Source organism: Apis mellifera, linkage group LG6 (genome assembly GCF_003254395.2).
Source record: "Apis mellifera strain DH4 linkage group LG6, Amel_HAv3.1, whole genome shotgun sequence".
In the NCBI taxonomy this organism is placed as follows: Eukaryota; Metazoa; Arthropoda; class Insecta; order Hymenoptera; family Apidae; genus Apis; species Apis mellifera.
The window spans coordinates 3,206,748-3,230,808 of record NC_037643.1 but is presented as its reverse complement, the minus strand read 5'-3'; the positions used below and the strand labels follow the sequence as shown (position 1 = coordinate 3,230,808).

General features: G+C 37.9%; 1 protein-coding gene across 1 annotated transcript in view; it reads right to left on the bottom strand.

Moving 5' to 3' along the window:
* Positions 1–13,488, bottom strand: part of LOC724655 (transmembrane and TPR repeat-containing protein 3) — a 135,390-nt gene extending 121,902 nt beyond the window's left edge. Inside the window, exon 1 of the mRNA XM_016912799.2 lies at positions 11,149–13,488. Within this exon, the coding sequence (XP_016768288.1) occupies positions 11,149–11,456 (308 nt within the window). The 5' untranslated portion in view covers positions 11,457–13,488. The remainder of the gene's footprint in view (positions 1–11,148) is intronic.
* Between the last annotated feature and the right edge of the window lie 10,573 nt (positions 13,489–24,061).

The window sequence follows — 24,061 nt, the reverse complement described above, 5'->3', positions numbered from 1 at the left end:
ACATATTAAGGATGACCGTTTCTCACTGATACACTCGTATAAATTGCTCGAAATCGTCGCACGATCCCGAAATTTTTGCGTTTTTAGATGGATCGATGAATATGCAGGATGCCCTGAGGGAGGGGTTATCCAGAAAGTTTACACTCTCCGTAGATTCGTATGACCGAACTTTCCACGGCATCGATATTCTGTTGCGGTAAATGCAGCCGAGCTGCTCCGTTTCCTGACGACTGCATTTGCATCCGTCGACATTTACGATTGCGAGAGCGGGAACTCGCACTCGAAAATGTATTTATACCGGAAACACGATGGTTAGCGAGCCATTGTCGTCGTAGCCATTGCGGATCGATCGATTTCTCGGCATCTTTATTTGATATTTGCTCGAAGATACTTTCGTCGTTTAAAATTTAATTATATTTATATAAGAAAGTATTATTTATGTATCTTTTGTATTACTTCCTCCATAATCTAATTTATACTTTCAAATGAATTTTGGAATAGAATTTTTTGTGTTTGAACCAATAAGAACAAGTAAAATTCTCGAACAATTCCTTTCTTGATGTTAAAGTTTATTTTCAATCCTTTGAACATATAAATATCAAAAATAGATATTCTTTTTCTACTCATTTTCAATCGTTTCTCTTGATTCTGGAAATAATATGAATCTCATTGAAAATATAACAAACAATTAATTACACGATTTAATTAAAACTTACGAATTACCAAAATAACAAATAATTCAAAGAAAAGTGGCACAACAATGCAAATATTCGAAGAGAGGGGAAAAAATAATTTCTGTCTGGGAGGATAACTCGAACAGGGGATAGAAATCGATTCGGGAATTTTCCACGTAGCCATGCATTAATCATTTATCGGAATACGTAGGAGGACAAACTTTTTCAATACCGTGCTCGTTTCAATGGCACAATAATATCATTCCATCTGTCCAGACTTCTTAAGAACGCCAGTTTCTCTCTTCTCCCTCTTTCACATCCTTCCTCTCTCTCCCCCTCGCGGATTTACGGGGTTTCGCCTGCCCGGTTATTACATACCCCGTGGCAAAGTTCACGAATCCAATAAACGGGTGGAATACACCTCGAAGAAGACAAATGCTCGCTTCGGATTCCTCGTCACGATCAACGAAAGGACGGGTGCCCGTAATGATACCTTCTTGTCGTCGTTCAGATGCCGGATTTCTTTCTTCACTGTGTCGTCACTCGAAACAAAGACGTATATTCGAGCCTGGGGATCCAGAAGATCGATACAAGACTTCTCTATCACATCGCTCGAATAAAGAAAAACTCGTTTCTTTCGAAATCTTCCTTCACATAACTATATAAAAATTATGTTTTACATTGTTATATAAATCTTTATATTGAAAATATATTTTTATATTTTTTTATGATTGAAGATAAAGATCATTATACATGATATATAAGTATAAGAAAGTTTATATAAACAGATGATATGATAGATTTTTTGGAAAGAATCAGAGAAATGTCTTGTAAAAACTTGTGATATTACGTTGGAACGAAAACAACCAAATTAGAACGCGTCTATAGAACTTGAGACGTTTCACATTCTGCCTCGCAAACGGTAATAATCCGGCGGGAAACTAACAGATGGCAAGTGTAACTACTTTATTCGCTTCGTTCCACAACATTTATGAAATATTGCGTGTGAACGTTCATTGCCAAAAGCAAAAGTTCGAAACCAAACTTTTCCCTTATTATATAACTGTACCAAACTTCTTCCACCATTCTACTTTCACGGATATCAATGACAATTTCCTTCTTTTTTCTTTTTCTGAGCAAATTCTAACCTGATTTTTCCTCGTCCAACGATTAATTTCCATAAATCGAATAATTCCAAACTTTTTTGATCGACGGTGTAAATCAACAATGGAACACGTGAAAAATTATTCAAATTGACGTCAATATTTCAGGATCATTGAAAATCACCGATGAGTTGTATTATTTTCCTATTACGTCTTCGTATTCCCGCGCAGATATTTCGATCCTTTGAAAATTCCAGCCTCGGTATTGCGGCCGAATCTAAACCGCAATTCGATTGTCGGTGACGTACACGTACTCGCGGTGTAACTCACTTCCCACCGACACGAGTTTTCTACGTTACATATTCCGCGGACGTTTAATCAATGGGCGGCGCACCGTGTAAACGTGTTAAAGGGCGAATGATCGTTGTTGTAGCGCGTTCGCGCTTTTGGGGTGGGTGGAATTTAAACCTGGAAATTTTTGGGAATTCCTCGTGATTGGATTGTACGGTTACCTGTTCTGCAAATTCCTTCACGAGACAATTTTTCAATGATCATTCCTCGATTCGAGAATCGTATACGTAATTATACTTATCTTCAATTTCTAATTTAATAATAACTCGTGAAAATTCTTTTATTTCTTTGAACGTAAATTAATCCAGTTAAATTTGAAAAATGATCAAATAATCAGTTAATGAAACATTATTCTCGCGTTACGAAGAATGGCAAAAGAATTTATGTTCAAACATATTTTATACTTAACAATTGTAACATTGGAGAATCTAATTCTCATAAAACAATACGATGAATGCACACGAAATATTCTGTCTTCCAGTTAATCGTGAGTTAAGATACTACTCGAAGCTGCTAGAGATCCTGAAGAATAAATGACCAAACGTTCGAGAATGATCGGTTTCGTTAATGGTACAGGTGAATGAGATATGAGGTCAGGTGCTCCGTGACGTAATCGAATTCGAGGTAACATACGTGGTAAACTGTACGTAATGTAATATCGCGCGTCTAAATTAGGGCCTGAAACGTAATCATTCATGCGTGTCAGTAACGCCATGAAACGAGATTTCGCCTCGGTGTGTCGCGTTGGGTCAAGTCAGTTTAATAATAATTATTCCCTCGCATACACGCTCTGCAACGCATCGTCGCTCGCGGTTTTGCTCATAAATTATCGGGCAAAACCTGAGAAACCTCTGGTCCACGGTCTAAATCGTCGTTTAATCGCTCTAAACGGCAAAATATCTTTAATGCTTCAGCTAATCAACGTTCAAATATACAAATCAAATATACAAACAGTTCGAAATGTTTTTTTTTTTTTTATACGAAACGATAATAGATGTAACGTAGATAGAAAAGTTCTATCTTGGAGTCGATTTTGGAATCTGTGATGATAAAATGAAGAAATGGAGACGAAAGATCAAGCAATATTGAAAAATCACCGATACCATCTTTAGTTGCTAACATCGAGCGAAAGATTAAAAGATTGTTGACATCGAAAGAACCCAAGAATCGATATCAATATGGAAAGATTAAAGTGCTTCAAGCGTGAAGAAAGATCGATATTTAATTTCAAAATAATCAAAGATTTTTAAACAATCAAAGTGAACGCAATTCAAGAAATACAAATGTAATACTTCTCACTGGAAGGCCACTTCTCTAATAAATTTAAGAAAGTATAATTTATAACATTTGCAACAATTTCCCACATCTTCTAAAAATATTCCAATTATTAACAAATGAATTCCAAGAAATATTCAATCGTTCTTTCATATACGAAAAAAGAAAATCAATCTTTGCAGCAAATTCGTTCAACAGCGTTCATCCTTGCCAATTTCTCACAACCGTCTTCCACGAACAAACTCGTTTGCCGCATGACGGAAGTTGAAGAAGCACATAACCCGACTAACTTGCAAATTCCTTTCAACGGAAGGAAGTCACCCACTCTCCAGTTCCGACCAGTTCCATCGTGTGTCTTATCTCTTTTGGCGATTGACTGCGTCGTGACTGCCTGGCAAACGAAGCCCGCGTTATCTTCCAAAGCGAGCTCACGGCGTGCTCTTCAGGTGAAAAGGGATCGATAAAAGTGATCTTCTACCGAGAGAGTTCGTTCGATGTTCGAGCTTTTTTTTCTTTTTTTTTTTTTCGGTGACGTTGCGCGAGCTTCCGCTTTCCACCCTCGATGTTATGCTTTCTCGTTCACGAGAGAGACACCCCCTCCCTCCACCCTCTCGATCCACACGAGAGATCGAGCAGAAGGATTCGTGTATGTGTTGGATAGCGAACCGCAACTGCGAAGCTCGCCTCGTTACTCCTCTGTTTGCTTCGGTCTCCGCTGGTGATAACGAGATGAAGCCGTTCCAGTGTGCATCGACGGGCAGAGAGAGGCGTTTTTGCGTGGCTATTTCGAAAATTCAACGTCTGCTATTCTTGTCCGTTAACACGTTTAATTATATATCGTTCAATAGAATTTCAGTAACGAAAACTGAAACGAAAGTCGTGAAAAGAAGCGAGATTCTTTAAATAATAGATTATCCGTGGATAAATATAATAAATAATATTAAATAATATAAATTAATATTAAGATATATATTTAAATATTTTCCTTGTTCCCGATTTAATCAAATTACGTCGATGTTAAATTAATTCTTGTTCTAGCGTCATTCTGACGATTTTAATTTTATTGTTTTATTTTATTTCATTTATTAATTAATTACGAATTTTAATTCTTTGATTTGTATTATTTTGATATACTCGATAATTAGTGCGTAGAAAGGTGTTCTTATTGCTGGCAATCTCTGTTGCGTGAGATTGGAAAGGATTGCGAGAACAGTCAGCAATGCGTATAACTGTTTACCGGCTTCTGCATTGCGGCTTTTTAATCGGAATTTCCTGCGCCATCCAGTTACGAATTAAATAGAATTCTGCGTTACAAATTTAACTATCTCAGATCGTATCCTCTTATAAATAATTCATATGGAAAATTTACGATCAAAGAGAGAATAACATCTCTGAAGGGAATATTCGAAAAATATCAAAATCTTTAATTCAGAGAAAATCACGTCACGTCACAGAATTTAATTACATTTTTAATTACATCGAAACGAAGATAATCCATTATTTATTTTCCACTTCCACTCTTCAACTATCATTAACACAATCATCGCTAGTAATCGTCGAGATGCAAAGGACAATTCACGGACTCTTTACATCCAGCAATCAAAGCAAGAACTCTCTTAAAAAGCAATCATCCATCCATTAAGAGCGGAAACCTGCGATAATTCGTCGCGTGGCTCTCTCAATGAAAACTGTCTCCGCGTCAAGAAGCGGATAAAAACCGGCACAAAAGCTTGCGCGCAACGAGTAAAGCGCTTTGCGGCGCTAGTTTCGCGGGAATGAAACACGCTGCGCCGACAATTTTTATTTCGACACGCGCGTAACTGGCTTTTCCTCCCTTTCCTTCCTTCTATGATGGAACAAAGGAGAATCTCTCCCGGGGAACGATATAAGTTCCTACTTACGGCAAATGTGATTATATTGATCGTCATTGTGCAAGCACAAAAAGCGGCGCGCTCAAATAAATGGAAGGGAACGAACGGTGTAAAAAAAAAAAAGAAAAAAGAGGGGAAAAAACGCGTCCGCGGATTCTAGCCGAGGAAAAAAATTCAGAGTGCGCGTTGAAATCGAATGAGAAAGAAAACGAGGGGAAAGAGAAAGGAAATCAAAACCTATTTTCGTTTTTCTTTCTTTTTCTTCTTCTTTTCTCTCTCTCTCTCTCTCTCTCTCGTCTTTTATCTTTTTCGTTCCCTTTCTTTTTCTATTCTCTTCTCTTCTTTTCTTTTCGTTTTATATTTCATCGGATGAGTGTAAATATTAAAATGCAACGACGCTCGGTTTAAATCGAGAGCAAAAGAGAAAACGAGATTTCGCGAAGCTTAATGGATCTTCGCTCTTTGCGGAAATATTTGCATTTATTGATGATATTTCGCGTTCCTATCCCTCCCTACGTGATGGTTCTAGTTATGAAATATTGTGGGTTATGGTAAATCATATTTATCTGAATCTCTCTTTTTTTTTTTTTTTTGCCAACTGATTTTTTCGCAAAATTCGTATATTATCTCTTATTTATATTTTCCCCTACTTCTTTTCGTATTTGTTGGATTTTTTTTTTTTAATCAGGGCAGTATTTCGATAACAACAAAATAATTTCTACGCTTTTAGGTATCAATTTCATATATTTTTCCATCATTTCTGTGTATTTCGATCGATACGGATGATATTTATTTGAAATAACAATACGTTAATCAAAACAGATCGAAATATTTTTCTTTCAGCAATCTTTGAAACATTCGTATGAAATATTATCGATGTTTACAATTTAATTTATATTTTGTTCAGAGTAGCGATTACAATCTATGAGAAATAGATCTATAAGGAATTGAGTATTTGACAGTAACATTAAATTTATTTTTATACGAGATGAGAAAGAAAATTTGTTTAAAAAAACTTATATAATATTATCAATGTGATATTTTAATATCTCTCGTCTATGTATGTAACAAAAGAAGCATATAAATTTTGATGAAACATTGAAGATAATATAAAGAATTGAATTTCATAAAGTATTGAATATCTATATACCATGGATATTGAATACTTTATGAAATATTTAATAATAAAGATCGACGAATAAAAATACGAAATATTAATAATAACAAAGATGGTAAAAATTAATATGAAATCAAATTTTCAATAAAATCAATATTACGTTTCAAAGATCAATGATCCGTTCTTATTCTTCTAATATTATTCTTCGTTCTTCTTCGTCATTAAATAAAAAAATCACATTTCCTAGTTAATAGCTTCGAATCGAAGTTATTGGCCAATGTTCGATTATATCTTCCTATCGTATTGTTTCCTATCGGAGAACCAGGTCCGACTTCCCCGGTTCGTTTCTATTTATGAACGCGATAATCCAACGTACACTCGAAACTTTGCAAATGTGAGTCGTGCTTCCATTATTATAAGCTTCGTCGAAGATTTATACTAAATCGTATTCAATGTTTATTTTCGAAATCCTTTGCTGAACATCTGCAAGAATACATTTGAAAATAAAATTTTCGACAAATGGACGATTTCTTCGAATGAGAGTACTCCTTATTTTTAATCGAGAGCAAATCTTGAATTATAAAGATTCATTTGAGAAAAAATTTTCAAGAGTTGTTTATTCGTAAGCAAATACTGAAAGAGTGAATGATTCTTGAGAATGATTCAGCAAGCAGTAAATTTTACTTTTACTTTTCAATATTCATTAATGAAAAATAATTCAAAAGCGACATTTGAGAGTTTTATTCTTGAATATATTTATACCAGTAGTTTTCGCAGTCATTGGAATCAAGCAAAGTTTAGCACTGTTCATAAATTTGAGAGTTTTTTTTTTGCAAAATACAATAAATTTATCGTAATATCTATTTTTTCCCCAGATACTAATAAATCTTTAATACTTTTTTAATCGAATATTTGTTTATAGTGCTCTCTCGGCGACTTTTTAAAATTTATTTTCCCAAAAAACGAAACCACGAACAAAACGCTTTATCGCGTGTTTTTCAATTTGTTTTTACGCGAGAAATTCTCCCTTGTTTGGTCGGACATGTTATGTTATAAAATGATATATAGGACTGTGTAATGTATATGTGTAATTTTGATAAATAAAATTCAAACTATTACACGAGATAACGGTGAAACAAAAATTGAAACGATATTTCAAGTCGATATCTCACAAGGCTACAATTTCCTCTTTCTTTTTGTACACATGCTCTTTGTACGTTGGTATAATAAATGAAAGCAATTCTTCAAGTTCTGACAATATCACAAGATTATTATGATCAATCAGTATCGAAAAGAATATTATTAAATTTATAGAAATTTAAGATTCTTTTGAAAACTATCATCTCAATTATTTTGCACCAACATTACTCCTCACAAATGATAAATTTGACATCCTCATCTACATATCATACATAAATTCATTCAATTATCTCATTTCTCGCCTCGCAAACTCGAATCCAAACTTTCTCGAAATTAAAGAAAAAAATATCAATTCAACTAAGAAACTCGAAATAATTCGTTTTCACGCGCGGAAGGATCGATATTTCAAGCTGAGTTTCGATTACATTCCCGTAATCGGTGGCCAGAAATTTGCAAAGAGTTGGAAGGGAAAGTGTAATCGTGCAAACACACGGTCGAGGATTGCGCGCGGCCAAGTTGATGGCCGCTTCAAGCGAGAAACGTTCGAAAATCCCCGAGAAACTTGAGAGAGAGAGAGAGAGAGAATTGCGAGCGTGAAAGGGTACGGGTCAACCGCTCTGAATTTTCCGGATCGCAGCTACGTTTTCATTCCTGCGGAGCTCGGAAACCACTGAAAAGCGAAATATATATTCCAAGCGTCGTCAAAGTTTCCTGGACAATAAAGAAATCGAAGTGGGGGAGTTGGAAGGAAAAGACACCGAACTACTGTACGTGTACGCGCGAAGGAACTGAATTGTTTGGAATCTTTGACCCGTGTATAATCCGTGTAGCACCGAAAGGGAGTAATCGGCACCGGGCTTTGCGACAACAAAAAGAATAATTACAAATATATGGCCGCGCTCTTTCTCCAACTACTGGATATTCTTTCGATGCCCGTTTCAGTTCGCGTGTCAATAAGCTTCGAGATATGAAAGATCCATCAACAGTCCGATTGAAGCTCTGGAAAGTAATATTTCGTTGAATAATCTCGAGATGATAACGATATGGGAATGATTTCAATTTTCTATATGTTCAAAGTTGTTATAAATAATTATAATGAAGCCGGCTCAAGTATATTTCAAACATTTAGACTTAGTAAGATTTCTCTGTATATCACGTAACTCTGTGAAGCAGAAAAGAGAAATAGTAACTATTTTTTTTTTTTTTTTTAAATTCTGCTCAAACCAAAATATCAGCCATTCACACCAGCCCCGATTTTTTGCATGTATAAAAAAAACGTGAACGTGAAATCCATTTCCTCTGAAACTGGCAACTAAAACCCATCGTGCATTACAAAACGAAATAACTTCCCTGCTACCTTTACGATTTCCAACACATTTGAACGTACAGTAGCAACGAAAATAGCACGAAGCAAAATCGATACTTAAAAAAAAAGAAAAAAAAAAAGGTAGAATTTTGAAGAACGATGGATCGCATAAACCTTTCATAGAATAATTTCGTTGTTATATTCTTAGTAACGCGTACAAATCCAAAATCCAAAATCGACGCTTGGAAAAGAAGGATTTTGGAGATGAGAAACACTTAATTACCAGAAAACGACGCAATCTTAAGGCGAAACGTAACCCATCGTTATCTCTTAATTACCCTCCAGAATTATGGATGCGTTCCACCTTTTAGAAACACGAAAGCTCGCCCATAAACGCGATCCATCGATCCCTCCCCTTCTCACGAGCAGAATATATACGAGGCGACCCGTCTCTCCGCGTCGAAGTTGGCAACAGCATCTGGAGCGTTAAGGCGAATGAGCGATGCGCCGGTGTCTTGCGGTATGATGGATCGCCCAATACCAGCCAATATGCAGTATTGCGCGCGGAGTGTGGCAAACTGGTATCCATGCATCAAATCGGCGCTAGACGGAAAGCGGCCGGCATGGGCGCGTTTACAGGATGCGGTGTAACAACGCGCCGTGTTGTGTTCACCAGCTTCTCGTGGTCAGGTTCTTGTCACCCATCCCCGTGGCCATCGTCGAGGCCGTGCTATACGGCGGCCATACGGCGCTTGCCGTGCTACACCGGATACGCATCCACAATTTTCCGTTCGCCATTCGTAACCGGTGAATCGATGTTACCCGAACCGGCCGAGAAATTGTAGATGTCGCGTGTATCCACGAGAATGGTGTGTCTTGCAGGGTAATTAGCGCGTAATAGCTTACGGTACGATAGAATGTTTCGATGAAAGATTTTGGGTTTGTTTTTCCTTCCTTTTTTTTTCTTGAGTGAATTAAGCGTCTTAAAAGATGGTTATATTTTTCATGGTTTTGTATGTTCCAACGAGGGGAATTTTATTCTTGGAAAAATGCTAATGTTGGTTGAAAATTTTTAGTTGAAACATTTCTTGTGTAATGAGTTTTGATACAAAAGTTTTTCTATTGGAACGAGTCGTGCTCGATATTTAACTCGCACGAAGTGTGAATAAAGTTGGAATGTGGCTTGTGTTCTGATCGTTGGAACCAAGTATTATCACTTTCACAAATAATAACATATCGAATTAAATTATTTTCTAAAATTTGAACGATCTACATCAAACAATTAATTCAGTGAATAAAAATTTGGTTATACAAAATTAAATATAATCATTATAGACGATTTTTATCATTAAAAATTTCGTTCCTCGTCAACACTCTATAAACTTTCATAAATTTCACATTAATTGTATCTACAAATAAAACTTTCAAGCTTCGAACTTTCAAGCTCCTCACACATCAATATTGCTGTTACAGCTATAGTGATTGCAATCATTAAATTAGGCAAATATCTCTCAAATATTAAAGTAACCATCGTTGTTACACGTGAAAATGACTCTAACGATAATGAATCTCACTTTCAATAATCTCGATCAAACAATAATCTTAATAATCGAATCTGGCTGACGAACAATAAAAATTCCCAACGTGCAATTATTCCTTTCGCGATAAGCCACCTTACAACGGCTTATTTTGTAGTTTATTCACGAAGCAGGAACCAGTGTCTATTAATTGTGGAAATGGCGCGTAGCGAATTCATTTTAATAATACCATCGTTGATTGCCATGCTGCTCGCGAACCACTCTTGCAGAGATTTTAATCGATCTCCAGCTTTCGATCTCCAGCAATTACTTTTCCCTCCTTGTTTCTTTTTTCTTTCTAATAACTTTATTTCGCAACTTTCATTTCGAAAATAAGATATAAAAGCAATTTACTTCAATGATAAGAATTGCGAAAGATAAGGAATATATAATCTATCATCTCTCTTCGCAAAACACGAACACTCGAGTTGATTTAAAACGATATCCCCTATTCGATTTCAAGTATCTTCAAGTAGTTTGAAAGAATACTTGTATATCCATCGCAGTTGTTAACAATTAAATAATTCTCATAGCAAGAATATATACTCGCTATATATCATTATCAAAAAAAGATCTTCCATCATCGAAAGATATCAACCAAAAACGTTTCCACGTTTATTTTAATCCACTTGCAACTGTAATCTAAAAAGATTCTAAATTTTTAACCAACAACGTAGAAGCCAAGAGTCAAGTTATTGCGCAGGGAGAGGAAGGAGAAAACGGCGGCCACTCACCGAAACGTTAACGTCGTCAACGGTCTGTAGCTCTTATGGCTGTTAACGTCGCGCATAGGCGTGCCCCAAAAATCGTTCTTCAGGAGGGTGGTCAAAGGGGTTTGGGCGAGCACGTCCTTGTTCCTCACCACCGCGGGTATATCGTCGTGCACGAAATCACCACCCAACGCGTTCAAGTAACAGGCGACAGCGACCAAAGCGACCGTCGCGTAAATGCACCACACGGGCGGTTCGCCCCCCTCCGTGTCGTTGCCGCGACCGATCCTCCTGCTGCTCTGGCAGCAGCAACCGTTATTACGTCGTCTCATGATTCACGGTGGGGCTGGTCAAACCGGCGGGTCGAACGTTCCTCCGCGATCGTCGGGAACGAAGACCGCACTTCTTCTCATCGAGCCGCTCTCCTCTCACGCGTCGCTATCTGCCGGCCCGATAAATCCTCGTCGAGCAAAGTGGCCACTGTACACCGTGGCGCGATTCGATCGATGATCGCATCTCAAACACCGCGATGACGACGAAAACGACATCGACCGACCTTTTTTCTTTTTTTTTTTTTTTTTTCCCCTCCTCTCGTGCAGAATCGAGCGGGCGTGAAACTCGAAAGCAAATATGTTCGCCCTCGCCGCCAGAAGCGTGTTTACAGTAACGAGAGAATTCGACGGAACGGAATTTGCTCGAACGTTCCCTTTAAACGATGTTCATCCTTCGATCGAGACGAAAGGGAGAAGAAGAAACTCGAAGGTCGGTTGCTCGAACGTGGGTCGCGTTCTCGCCAACTTCCATGCCGCTTTGAGCATTTCGCGGCGAGGTTGATAAATGACTGCGGAGCTTCATTATTTACCGGCCGGCCACGTCCAATGTGTCCGCTCTAAAGAGGGACGGGTTTCGCGCAACTTGATTGCTCTTCCACGGATAATAGTTCTCGCATGGCGCTCGTTCGGTCGAGATTGTCCCCGCGGGAGAGCGGTCGGCCGCGTTCTTCCACCTTTCAACCCCTCCTCCCTCGCTCACCATGCGTTCTAACAGCTCGTTACCGTCGTGGATATCGAGTCGAACCAACGATTCGAAGGAACGATCGAGCGAAACTATCGAGATTTTCCACGAAACTGCCGCGATACACCACCATTCCCGAACGAAACAAAGACGACGAATCGGGTCCGGAAAAAAAAAAGGAAGAAATGTTCTCACTGAGAACGTTTATAAAAGGGATACACTGACATCCAAGGATTCCTTTTCGCGTTCACTTTGTATCACTTTGTCCTTATAAAAATGAAAATCACTTAGTTCCGTTACACGTGATTATTACACACGCACTCCACTCAACGATCGAATATATCGCAAATACAACACCAACAAAAAGTATCCACAACTCGAGTCGAACGAACGGTTACGATTCTCCTTTAATTTCTCTTCCCTCGTTTTAGAAGCATCGCGCCAATCTCACGGCCAATCGACGGTTCCCCTATTCTCTTTCCGAATGTGTCGTCGTGAGATCAAAGGGGAAGCAGCGGCGACATCGGTAAAAGGCGGAGACGTGCACACACGCGCGAGAAAACGGGCGATGTGCAGTTATGTGACCCAGTTACGCGGCATCGTGCGGCAGGGGACACTTCTATTGCCACGACTTTCCTGTGCATATAGATCTGTACAAGCGGCAGTATCTCGCCGGAGGCGCATCCAGTGACGCCCCTTTTCCTTCCACTCTTCGTTTTTCTCTTTCCTTTTTCTCTGACCTCCTCCTTTCACCTCATCCTACGTGGTCCTGTTCTCCCCCGCGAAATTTCTGGCTCGTCGAAACCCACCCCCTTTTACACTTGGACTCCTCGCACTGTCCCCTCGCACGATACACCCCTCGGTCGGAACGGATCCTTCCGCGACACCACTCGAGATTCACGCCTCTCCACCCCCCTAATGCACGAGTCGACGAATCGTCCACCTTCCCCCTCTTCGACCCACTTCTCCCTCGTGTCCCGCACACACTGTTTACACGTCCGGGGAAACAGCGTCACGACGCGTTTACGACGAAGCACAGTTACAACAGGTTGACGCATTTGACGAGGGGCAGACGGAACGGCGGGTGGAAGGGAACGCGCGGGGGACCAAGTACAAACGACCTGGAAAATCTCGTCGTTCTTGGTCCCTTGGATCGTTTATCTCGATTGCTCGCGGCTGGCGATCCGGATCGATCGAGATCGATATCGGGGCCCGAGAACTGCACATCACGAACGGATTACGCGCGTAACGGGAAACGCACTCCGCGCCATTCGAACTGCCTGCCTGGACAGGATCGCCGCGATCAACGCAATCCTCCCTTCTTTGTCGAATTCGAGCGGCACGTCGCGACGACGATAAGCGCAAGACTAAAGAACGACGGCATCCGCCCGGTTATATACCCGGCGCACTCTGACCCGCAAAGCCGCGCCCGCGCATCAGCCACCCCGGGGCCTTTTCCCTCTTGCCTTCCAAGCTGTCTCTCTCTCTCTCCCTTTCTCCCTTTTCTCGGCCAGCTTTCGTTGCCCTTTCGTCGCGTGCTCGCTTTCGCGTCGCGGCCCTAGTGTTTGTTTACTCGCGTCTTTTCCCCAAATCTCACTTTGAAATCGAGCCCTACAATTGAAGGGCCACTGTGCACGGCCAATAATGGACAAGTCTCTCTTTGTTTCGTTCGGTGTACAGATTTAAGGGTTCTGTAAGAGGAATCGGTCAAGTTTTGGAATGGAAGAATGGAGGGATTAAGATATATATATTCTTATTGCATTTAATAGATGCATGTTAATGGATTGAATTTTATAGAGATTTGTTTTATTATATTCATGAAGAATGAAGGTTTTGTAGAATTTTGTATATTGAAATTTTGAATGACTCGCATTAATGTAATGGATATAATAAGAAAGGTTAATAGGTAATATAATTTAATAGGTAATGAAGGATTGATGTAATAATGCTTGGATGATGATAATAATAATGATGATGAAAAATTCATCGAGTGTGGAGTGCAGTGATGAACCATAATGCTCAAGGATTTTTAAATCGTTTGGAATTATGGAAGTTTTTTTTTTTTTCAACTGTACGAATCGATTTTACCACAGCAAATATGAATTAATGAATATTAAATTCCTCACTTTGTAAACTTTTATGGAAATAATAAATAATAATATTTTGATGGTATGAAATAATGAAATGTAAAATGTAATTTAATTTAATACGTTTGAGGTTAGAACCCAACTTTTGTTGCACAAAAAAAAAATAACAACACAAAGTTGCACAAATATGTTCTCTTGTTGTAAAAATTTTAAATAAATATATTTATATAAATTTTTCTCTGTCGTGACATATTTCATCTATAAATCGTACGAATACATAACACTGTTAGAATACATAATGATATTTGTGCAAACTTTTATACGATTTTCAATATTTACAATCGAATTTTATATCATTTCATATATAAAGGAGAAATTTTAAAAAATTTCTAAAAAAATAATTGCAATAGAAAACTATTTTGTATATCTTAATTAGATTCATAAAAAAATTCTGTCGCAACAATGATCATTTTAATCGTTACACAATAATAATATTTTTTTTTTTTAAATTTTAACGAGATACATTCCATTTTTCTCACTTGTTTTTCTTTAACCGTACATTTTAAATATTCCTTCATTTTTCTGAATATAGTACATCTACATATAACATCATTGCTCTTTTTCCTTGGTAATCTGACGCACAATTTACCTTAATTACGACTCTGAAATCTCCGTTTCTCGTTTTACTTACTACCACTCTCGTTCGTTTCGTATTTTTAAATTTCTATTTAAAATTAAGTTTATAATATTATCAATTATATCTATACAGTCCAATAACTTGTTTTAATCTTTCAATTTAAACTATTTATTGTTCCTTTCCCGTATAAAGAGGAATAAAACAAACAAATACAAATATACATACAAATATAAAACTATAATAAATATTATACCTATGCAATATTAAATAATATTAAACAATCTTTTACTAGCTTATTTAACTTTGATTTAATTACATCTCATGTGATATCCTCAAGCTTCCTTCAATAATTAAATATATAATCAAAATCAAAATTTAACCGGATAAAAAGATTAGAGACGTAGATGATTGAGTTCTTGTTCTTATTAATGCGAGGATTAAACGGAAAAACAGAATCGATGATACTCGAATCTGCAAAGGGGTAAATGGGGATTCAAGCTCGTTATGAGAACGATGATGCGATAAAGTGGTCGTAGCTGTACAGAAAAGTGTTACAATCGGGAACACGTTTCATCGGTGGTTCGTTTCCACGACATTCTTTCCCTATTGATCGGATCCGTTCGCGGAAACCATTTGAACAGCGTTCAAATACGCTTAAAAAGTCGAATTAACGATAAACGTTGGACAGCTGCAATCGTTACCACACGGACGACATCGTAAAAACGATAGCAGGTTGGCCAGGTTGTAAAGGAAGAACATGGGAAGGGTTGTGAAGGGAAGAAAAGAGGCGCAAAGTGGATCGATATACCGGTTTTTCGACGCCGCACGTCGTTCGACGCCGCAGAAAAATAAGCTTCGATCGATCATGGAATTTCGGCCTGTCGAATGTACAACGTTTTATCATCGCAACGATTTGCCGAGGCAAACATCGGCGACGATCCGCGACGATATTGCTCGCGTCGACGGTCAATCTTTTAATCTTGCGTACACGCGACGTGCATGTAACTAAATAACCGTGCGATCTCCGCCATGAAAAATCGGGGAAATTAATGCAACGTTTTCGGATTCCATTCCATCGCGATGGAGATGATGATAACCCGTTTTGACGAACTGGTAATATGGATTTTTAAAAATTTCAAACGAAAATTGGAATTCTCCGTATTCAAAGAAGATAATGCTATTTGTTTGCCAATTCGAATAATCGTGCAACGAAATAAGATTTAATTTACAATTATATCTAATAAAATTATCGATATTATATATAATTTTAAAGATTTAATTACTAGACTGTAAATAATAATAATAATAATACGTAAATTTTATTCCTGGATTTTATATTTATCGATAACCTCATGAATTTTGATGATTTTTTTAAACAAATTATAGAGAGAAAAATTTTTAACAATTTTTTTAATAGTCAAATATCCTGTATTTGTGTCATTTATGCAAATTAAAACATACGTAATGTAATATATATTTACATGAAAATTCCGCTGCATATTAACTAACTTTCGATTTTGAATAAGATTAAAAAAGAATCTAGATCGATCATTCTTCGATTACTTTATGTTCCAATCATAATAGCCAGATATAATTAAAATTTATTCATTTCCATTATCGAGTCAAGAGTTCAATAAATAAGAAACGAACTGTAAAAAGAAAGGAACAGGCGTCTCAACTTAATTAAAACAGGTATCACCAAATACCGTATTCTCTATACCAAGATCACAGCATTGAACAATGAGAATTCATCAAAACATCGAAATAACGGACAATAGTAGGAGATCCTCCGGCTTTGGAGGCAGGTTGGCCCGCCGCAATGGAAACTTTATGGACAATCAAAGGTGGAGAGAATATTCGGCCCTGTTAGAAACACGAGAGAGAACGTACATTTAATTAATGTAGTCGCGAGGCAGACACAATGTACACACACCGTGGTCCACGCTATTCTTACGCCATTTGTGCGCCACGGGGTGCGCGTGCACGGACCGGGGTCCACATCCACGGACGCTCTGTGTGTACAAACTGTCGAATTCACCGCAAAACTCGTGCATTTCGTGGCGCAACCCAACTACCCAAGCGGCTAGGGGAAGGTAGTGTCCGCAATTTCCGGTAATGTCGCGCGAGAACGCTTTGACGAAGTCCGACACCGAAACTCGTGTTCGCGATATCCTGGGGAAAATTCGAGCCCTCCCTTTCCCAAGGTCCCTCCTCCTTTATCCATCCTCAATCTCTCGCTTCCTTGCCAGTCATCGGGAGGCGGAATATCGGCGGGTTACGAGAGAAAGGCGTAGATGTTCGCGAACCTGCAATTCCTGGGCCGAATTTCTACCGATCTACGAGCGACGTAATCGGAAACCCTGGCGAACATGCGGCGTCCTTTTACATCAACCCACCGCCATCGTCGAATGATATCCATTGTTGGACTGCTCTTATGGTCCGTTTGTCGGCGGGATTATTGAAATTGTCCGTGGCTCGGTTAATTCTTCGGATCACTGAAGAGGGAACATTCTCCGAGGTTTTCCGGATTTTGTGTCCCTTTTGTGTTCTCGCTCGATTGAAGAATTACGTCGATTCGATTACGTTCGTCCAGAGATTAGATTTATTTCGAATGTAATGTATTTAATGATGAAAATCAGTTTGGTCGTTAAAGTAAAATATGTATTGCTTCTCGAAAAAAGATTTTCTTAAACTTGAGTTTAATCGTATATTTATAGGGGAATGAAGTAGATGGTACTTTATATTAAATCTCAAATTGAAGTAAACAATTACCGGGCTTCGAGGAAGATATTTTAGAAAAAGTAGGATAAAAGTTAAGCAAGAAAATTGATTAAACGTGACAATGGACTTTATACACATAGGTATTAAATCTTCGACCGCGGTGATCAACAACTTCAATAGATTGGATTACACGCGAAAGGCGTAGATGTAAGTTTAATGGCGAAAAGTTTCTTGAGGGAGATGCGATCCACTAAAATACTCCGGAAAATACTCATTCTTGAGTCAGCAAAGGTCCCGAGCAACGAACTTTAACAACAAAATAGCTTTTTAGATGAGAAAAATTACATTATTATAAGTTAGATTGTTCATTATACCCTGTTCTAAAATAATAATAATATTTATACAGAAGAAAATTCAGACTCAAAAATATAAATTGTATAAAGATACCTATTGAAAAATTAATCAACGTGTCTTCCATCAAATATCATGATAAAAAATCTCATCTAAATATTTCAATATATAATCTGCAACAACACTCTAGAAAAACTTTTTCTTCTCAAGAAAAATATATTTACAAATCCTTACCTATATATATTTCACTTTATCACCCAAAAATTACAGATACTAACTTTTAAGAAGGAAATTTAACGCCTATCGACACAACCCTACACCCAACAATATAACCTACACTACTAACCCCGTCACTTTTGCACCACAATATAAACCAACGAGTCATAAAACGGCAGCATAAAGGGACGAGTGAACAACAATCTCACGCGTACGGTCGCTCGTCATCGACGAGTCTAATCATCGGATACAATCAAGAGGGGATCCGGTTCGATCGTTTCGAGGCTTTGCCCGACCAGTGTTAGTGCTTGCGAAGTGGCTTAAACAACGGCCAGACGGTTGAGTTGACGCAGGTGATTCGAAGTTCCTCGAGAGCTGGCCAAACATTGATACCCCCCCTCCCCCTCCCCTCGGAATTCGACCTAATAAATTGCCGCGTTTCTTGTGATTGACTTGCCGTTACGCCCGTAACCGTCTTAATCTTTGATCGCCGGCTTAACACCCAGGGAAGATTTGCCAACGAGGGAGGGAGAGGTCACGAAGAAAGGATGAAAAGCGTGATAAGGGTCGGCCCCCCCTTTGGAAAGTTTCTGGACCGGCGACAAAGGTACGCCGGATAAGCCGGATTAAGAATGGCCTTACGCGAATTCGTCGAATTATCTCCCTCTTGGGGGAATAATTGCGCTCGGGAATGTTCTCTATCTCGAACACTCGTCGAAAGGGAATCGCGTTACAAAACGATCTTTGTCCGAGGAATTATTCGATCGAGCAGGGCTCATCATCGAATCTTTAATCAATTTTCAAATATGGATGATGGATGACGAATTAGAAGGATACTTTTATTCGTTCAACGATGATATGAGGAAAAAAAAATATGGGCAGTGAAAGGATATTTGATTTTTCATTTAGTACTTGTACGTAAAAAAAGGGATCGAAATAATATCTTGTATAATATTTTTTAAGACAGATTATCGTATGATGTAAATGGCATTGGATTATATATTTTTGATAATCTTGTTGTATTCACAAAATTCAGGGAAACTGTCATCGCGATTGTATCGATAAGTATCTTCGATCGTAACGTTCCGATTCGCAATTTTGAATTGTTATATTACGCGCTCGAACGTATAATATTTTCGGACGACACTTGGAGCAATCGGTATCGATAAATCAACCGGGCGGAAATGAGGACGAAAAGACAGGGCAACGCGAATTCGACGCGAATCCCGTCGGTCCACTTCTGCTGTCTCCTTGCCCGACCATTTTCCACAGATTATTTACGACTCGCAATTTGGGTCGAATACCGTCCACCCACCGGAATTCGCGCTCGTTTATCATGCGAGGAAATTATTCCTAATTTAATGGGAGGACATGGTCATGCCGGGAACTCGTCTCTCTCTATGTGAACTGAAACGATGCGGTTACGATTTTGAATACGATTGTTCGATCGAATTCTCGTGGAGTTAAGGCGAAAAACTTCGATATTAAATCTTTATAAATTTCATTTAATTATCAGATTATTATTACAAGATAAATTATTAAGTTACTCAAACATATTGCAGAAGATGTTAAACTCATTAAAGAAGACAGGAAGCAATTTTCATTGCATATTCTTCAAATAATAAGAAATATATACATTTATCTTTTCAATAATTCTATACCACGAACGATAATTTAACTCTTGTTCTTATTCTCTTCACTGAAATTTAAGGGAACATGCGTACATCATTCAATAACTTTATTTTTACAATATTTTGTAATATATTTTCTTTGCCCAAATGTTAAGTATTCGAACTCTATTGATATTTCGTGTATTATTTCTCGTGACAATAAACTGTTCTTACTCTTACCATATACACCATACATACTTTTGTTCTCAACACCTATTTAATTCGATCGCTCGATCCTCCGGTGAAAGATACAAAAACAACGAGGAGCAAAAAAAAAAAAAAAAGAAAAAAGGAGGGGGGCGGTTGGAACAAAACAACACATAAGGCATAAACTCGAGCAATCCTATTTCTCTCCACGTTGCGAAAACGATATTGTTCAACGCGTACAACGCGACTCGAACGCTCGAAAGTGTTCCAGATCGATAGAAATTTGATTCCCTTCAGAACAGAATTTTCACTCTATTACCGTTTCGCTACTCTATAAAATTTTCACTGCGACAAATTCCATCGATTTTGAATAAACAAATGCTCTTCGATCCGTTTTCCTCTCCCCTCCCCCCCTTTCCTTCCTTCCCCACTTTTCATCCGTTATTTTATCTAGGGGAAAGCTTTCGGTTCGAATAAAAAAAACGGATATGACGCTAACGTAATGTATACTTATCGCAAATTGTTTCTTCGAAATATTCACTATTCCATTTCCCGAATACTATTCTCGGCCGGTTTTCCATCGGTCGATTTTTATATCTATATACGGATATAAAAAGTTAACTACGACGCGTCTCTCTCTCCAAAGCCAACCGGATATACCTCTATCTCTGCGCACTTCACATCCGATCGCTAGTTAATACTTCAAATAAAAAGTCTGCGCGCGCGGAATTCAAAGGACCGTGGCGTATTTCATCTAGGATCGTTCCCCTAACGAGCAAAGTGTCTATTCCCCGCCATTTTCACAGGATATTTACACGCGAAACTTCGTTAAATCGTTTCCAATTTCCTTTTACCTCGCGCTCTTTAAAAAAAACTGATTCTTTTTTCTCAGCTTGATTATAAAAATGAAGCTTTTTTATATATTCATAATGTAAAGGTAATCTTTAAATATTATATACAGATTCTATATAGAGAGAAAGTGTACAAGATTAAATTGATTAAAATAAAAGAAAAATATTCATTAAAAATTTTTTTGTAAACTTATAGAAGTGAAAACAGAGAACGTAATATAAATAGCGTCGTTCTTTCTCTCTATCATCGTGCTGTCTCGTTTTATCAACTACAAAATAAAATTACTTAAAGAACAATCTTCAACAGACATTCTTATTTATCAATTTTCTCTTGAATTTCCCAATAAGAAAAATAAAAACCTCAATGATTCGAAACAAATGAAAAGTTGTAGCTAAATCTAAAATTTTACTTCGGAATATCTTAATCATTTCATTCGCACTCTTCCTCCCGTAAGAATTTATATCAACAGCTAAATACAATTGCGAAATATCAAAATATAATATACAATGGCCGACAGAACTTTTGAGTAACAAAATATCCAAAGATAAATCCGTCCTGATAATACATCCTCTCAAACTTTCGCTGTACAAATAACAGTTGGAAAATCTAAGTCTGAGAATTTACCATCTATACATCTTTTACCCGCCACGCTAAATAAATCCGTCTTAAGAAACTGTATTCGCCTTTCTCCGTATAGAAACTTGCCAACTCGCGTTCGAAAGGGGAGGGGAGAGGGGTAAGAAAATTTTCTACTCACTCCGCGCGACGAATCGAAATCCACGAAATTTCTTTTACCCGGAAATATCCGGGGGGAGGGAAAAGTTCAGGTTGGGCGATGCCCGATTTCAGGCAATCGAAGAGCACAGGGTGAAAATCTTTTCAGCATATCGAATGGAACTCAACGGTGGCGAGATGCTGGTTCAACGGGTAAGTGTGTTTACGTGTTGAAACATTCCTACAGGCATGCAGAAACTTCTTGAAAGCTTCTTGCCACCGTCCGATTCGGGATTAAACTTATGTCGTACATATCCACCGGCCACCGTCCTGTCGTATCCCGGAACTTAACGCGGCTCCTCCCAGACTTCCGGGCTTTGTGGCTCTTCCGGGAGCCGACCCACGCCTCGGCCAAACTTCCCCCGCGAGAGGATGCCGCTTAAGTTTCGATCTGCTCGCATTATAAACGTTTCTATGAACGGGCGACAACAACATCTTAATCTACGATTACTCGATAAACTCGAACACCCGTTATTTTACACTTTCGTGTATGGATAATGTTTCTCGTGGTTAAAATGTGTACGTCGATTTTTCTCGTATTTTTAAACTTTTAATAATAATGTGATATCAAATATCGAATTCTTCTCCTTCTTCCGTTTCTATTTTTATTATCTTGCGTAGAGGAAACATTAAATTCAAGTTCTTCGTTTCTTTTGTGTAAATTAATCGAAAAAATGATACTTCTTTTATATTCTTTACGTTTTATTATTTTCGAAATTATAATAAAATCTCTGGATGCATTTGTCTTCGATATTACGAAGATTGATAGAAAAAAATCGTATGCAATTCGATGGTTACGTTGTTACTATCGTACATTGATTATTTCCATGATTATTTTCATGAATTTTATTTTCTTGGACAAGTTTTTCAAATTATGCATTATTTCCATTGTACAATTTATGATTATTTATATCAGGTGATACATTTCTGTTCGTATAAAGATAGAAAATTACTTCGTTTCTCGGCAGATGCTTATTTTTCACTTTACGTGAAAACTCCTCTACCTGCATCATCTCTGCCGCTTCTAGCAAATTTCAAACAAAATCAAATCTTCGTCTTTCTCGTGGAAACTCGCCTCGAGTCAGGAGTTTCTTCCGCGATTTGCATATTCCTTGCGTACGAATTCGCGGCGAGCCACACGAATCCGGTGACAAAATGTTGCAACGACGCATCCACGATTTCTGACATCCAAGAATTTCCAATAAAAGTATAAAGGAAAGACTGTTAAAATAGTGGGAATTTATAAAATTATTGAAAATATTCATCGTTGTGAATAGCAAAATAATATTTTAGATCTATATTTCCATGATACATTGAACGTGATAAAAAGCTACTCGTCATCAACTTTGTAATTAATCAATGTGTGTAAGATAGAGGAGATTATAACATAAGATTATAACATAAATAGAAGAAAAAAGATTACGATTTAATAAAAAAGATCAAAAAATTAAGATTGTTGTATTTTAAGATTGAATATATCAAAGATAAAATTAAAAATACCTGACTAAATAATTAAATAATATGATAAAAAGACAAACACAATTATTATTATTATTATTATTAAAAAGAATAAAACGTTGTCTGAATCAAAGAAAGTTAAATTAAAAAAAAAAAAAAAAAAGAGAGAACGAACCGGATATAATTAGCATAACGGACAACTTCTTTTTCCAACATCTCTCGGAATCTAAAATTTCATTACACAATTCTAAAACTTCCAATTAATTTTTAATAGAGAAACTTAAACGTAGCCGTGGGAAACTAAATCAGATTCGTATCAACTTTCATCCCGTGAAGAAAAGGGGACGCGATCGAGGAAAGGTGTAATAACGAGAGCGGGGCTAACTAGAATCAATCCGATCCACCAACACCTCGAGTCATCCACGAGCAAGTGTAATACGATTGTCCCACCATTTGTCACAATCCACGCGAGCGTGGCAATGAATTCTCTTTGCGTTGAAGGGCAACGAGACCGTTCGAATCAAGCTGGAATTTTAAAGGTATAAAACTTTCGCAATTATCGAACGTTCGGTATCCTTGAAAAGTTAGCCGAGTGCCTATCCAACGACGATCGCCGCCCTCCTCGCTACTTTCCTCCTCCTCCTCCTCGTCTTTCTTCGCCCAGCTGGCAATCTTTCCCTTCGCTCGTCCCTGTTCTCCCTCCCCTTTCGTTTTCATCCCGGCCATTTCGTTCGACGGATCGAGGAGGAAAGTGTCGGAATGCGCAATAAAGCGGCGAAGGATTGTCCACGCGTACAATAGCAATCGAGAGACAAAGGTTTTTCTATAAATCCTCCTCCCAGTGACACGTGACGCGCCAGTATCCCCGATTCCGATTATTTCGTTCTTGGCCCTTCTGATTTTTACGTTTTACGTTTGTTCCTTTATCACGAAACTCGATATTGTTATGCTATTTTTTCCTGGGATTGAAATAATTCCTTTCCTTTCGATAAATTTGCAAGGATAAATGA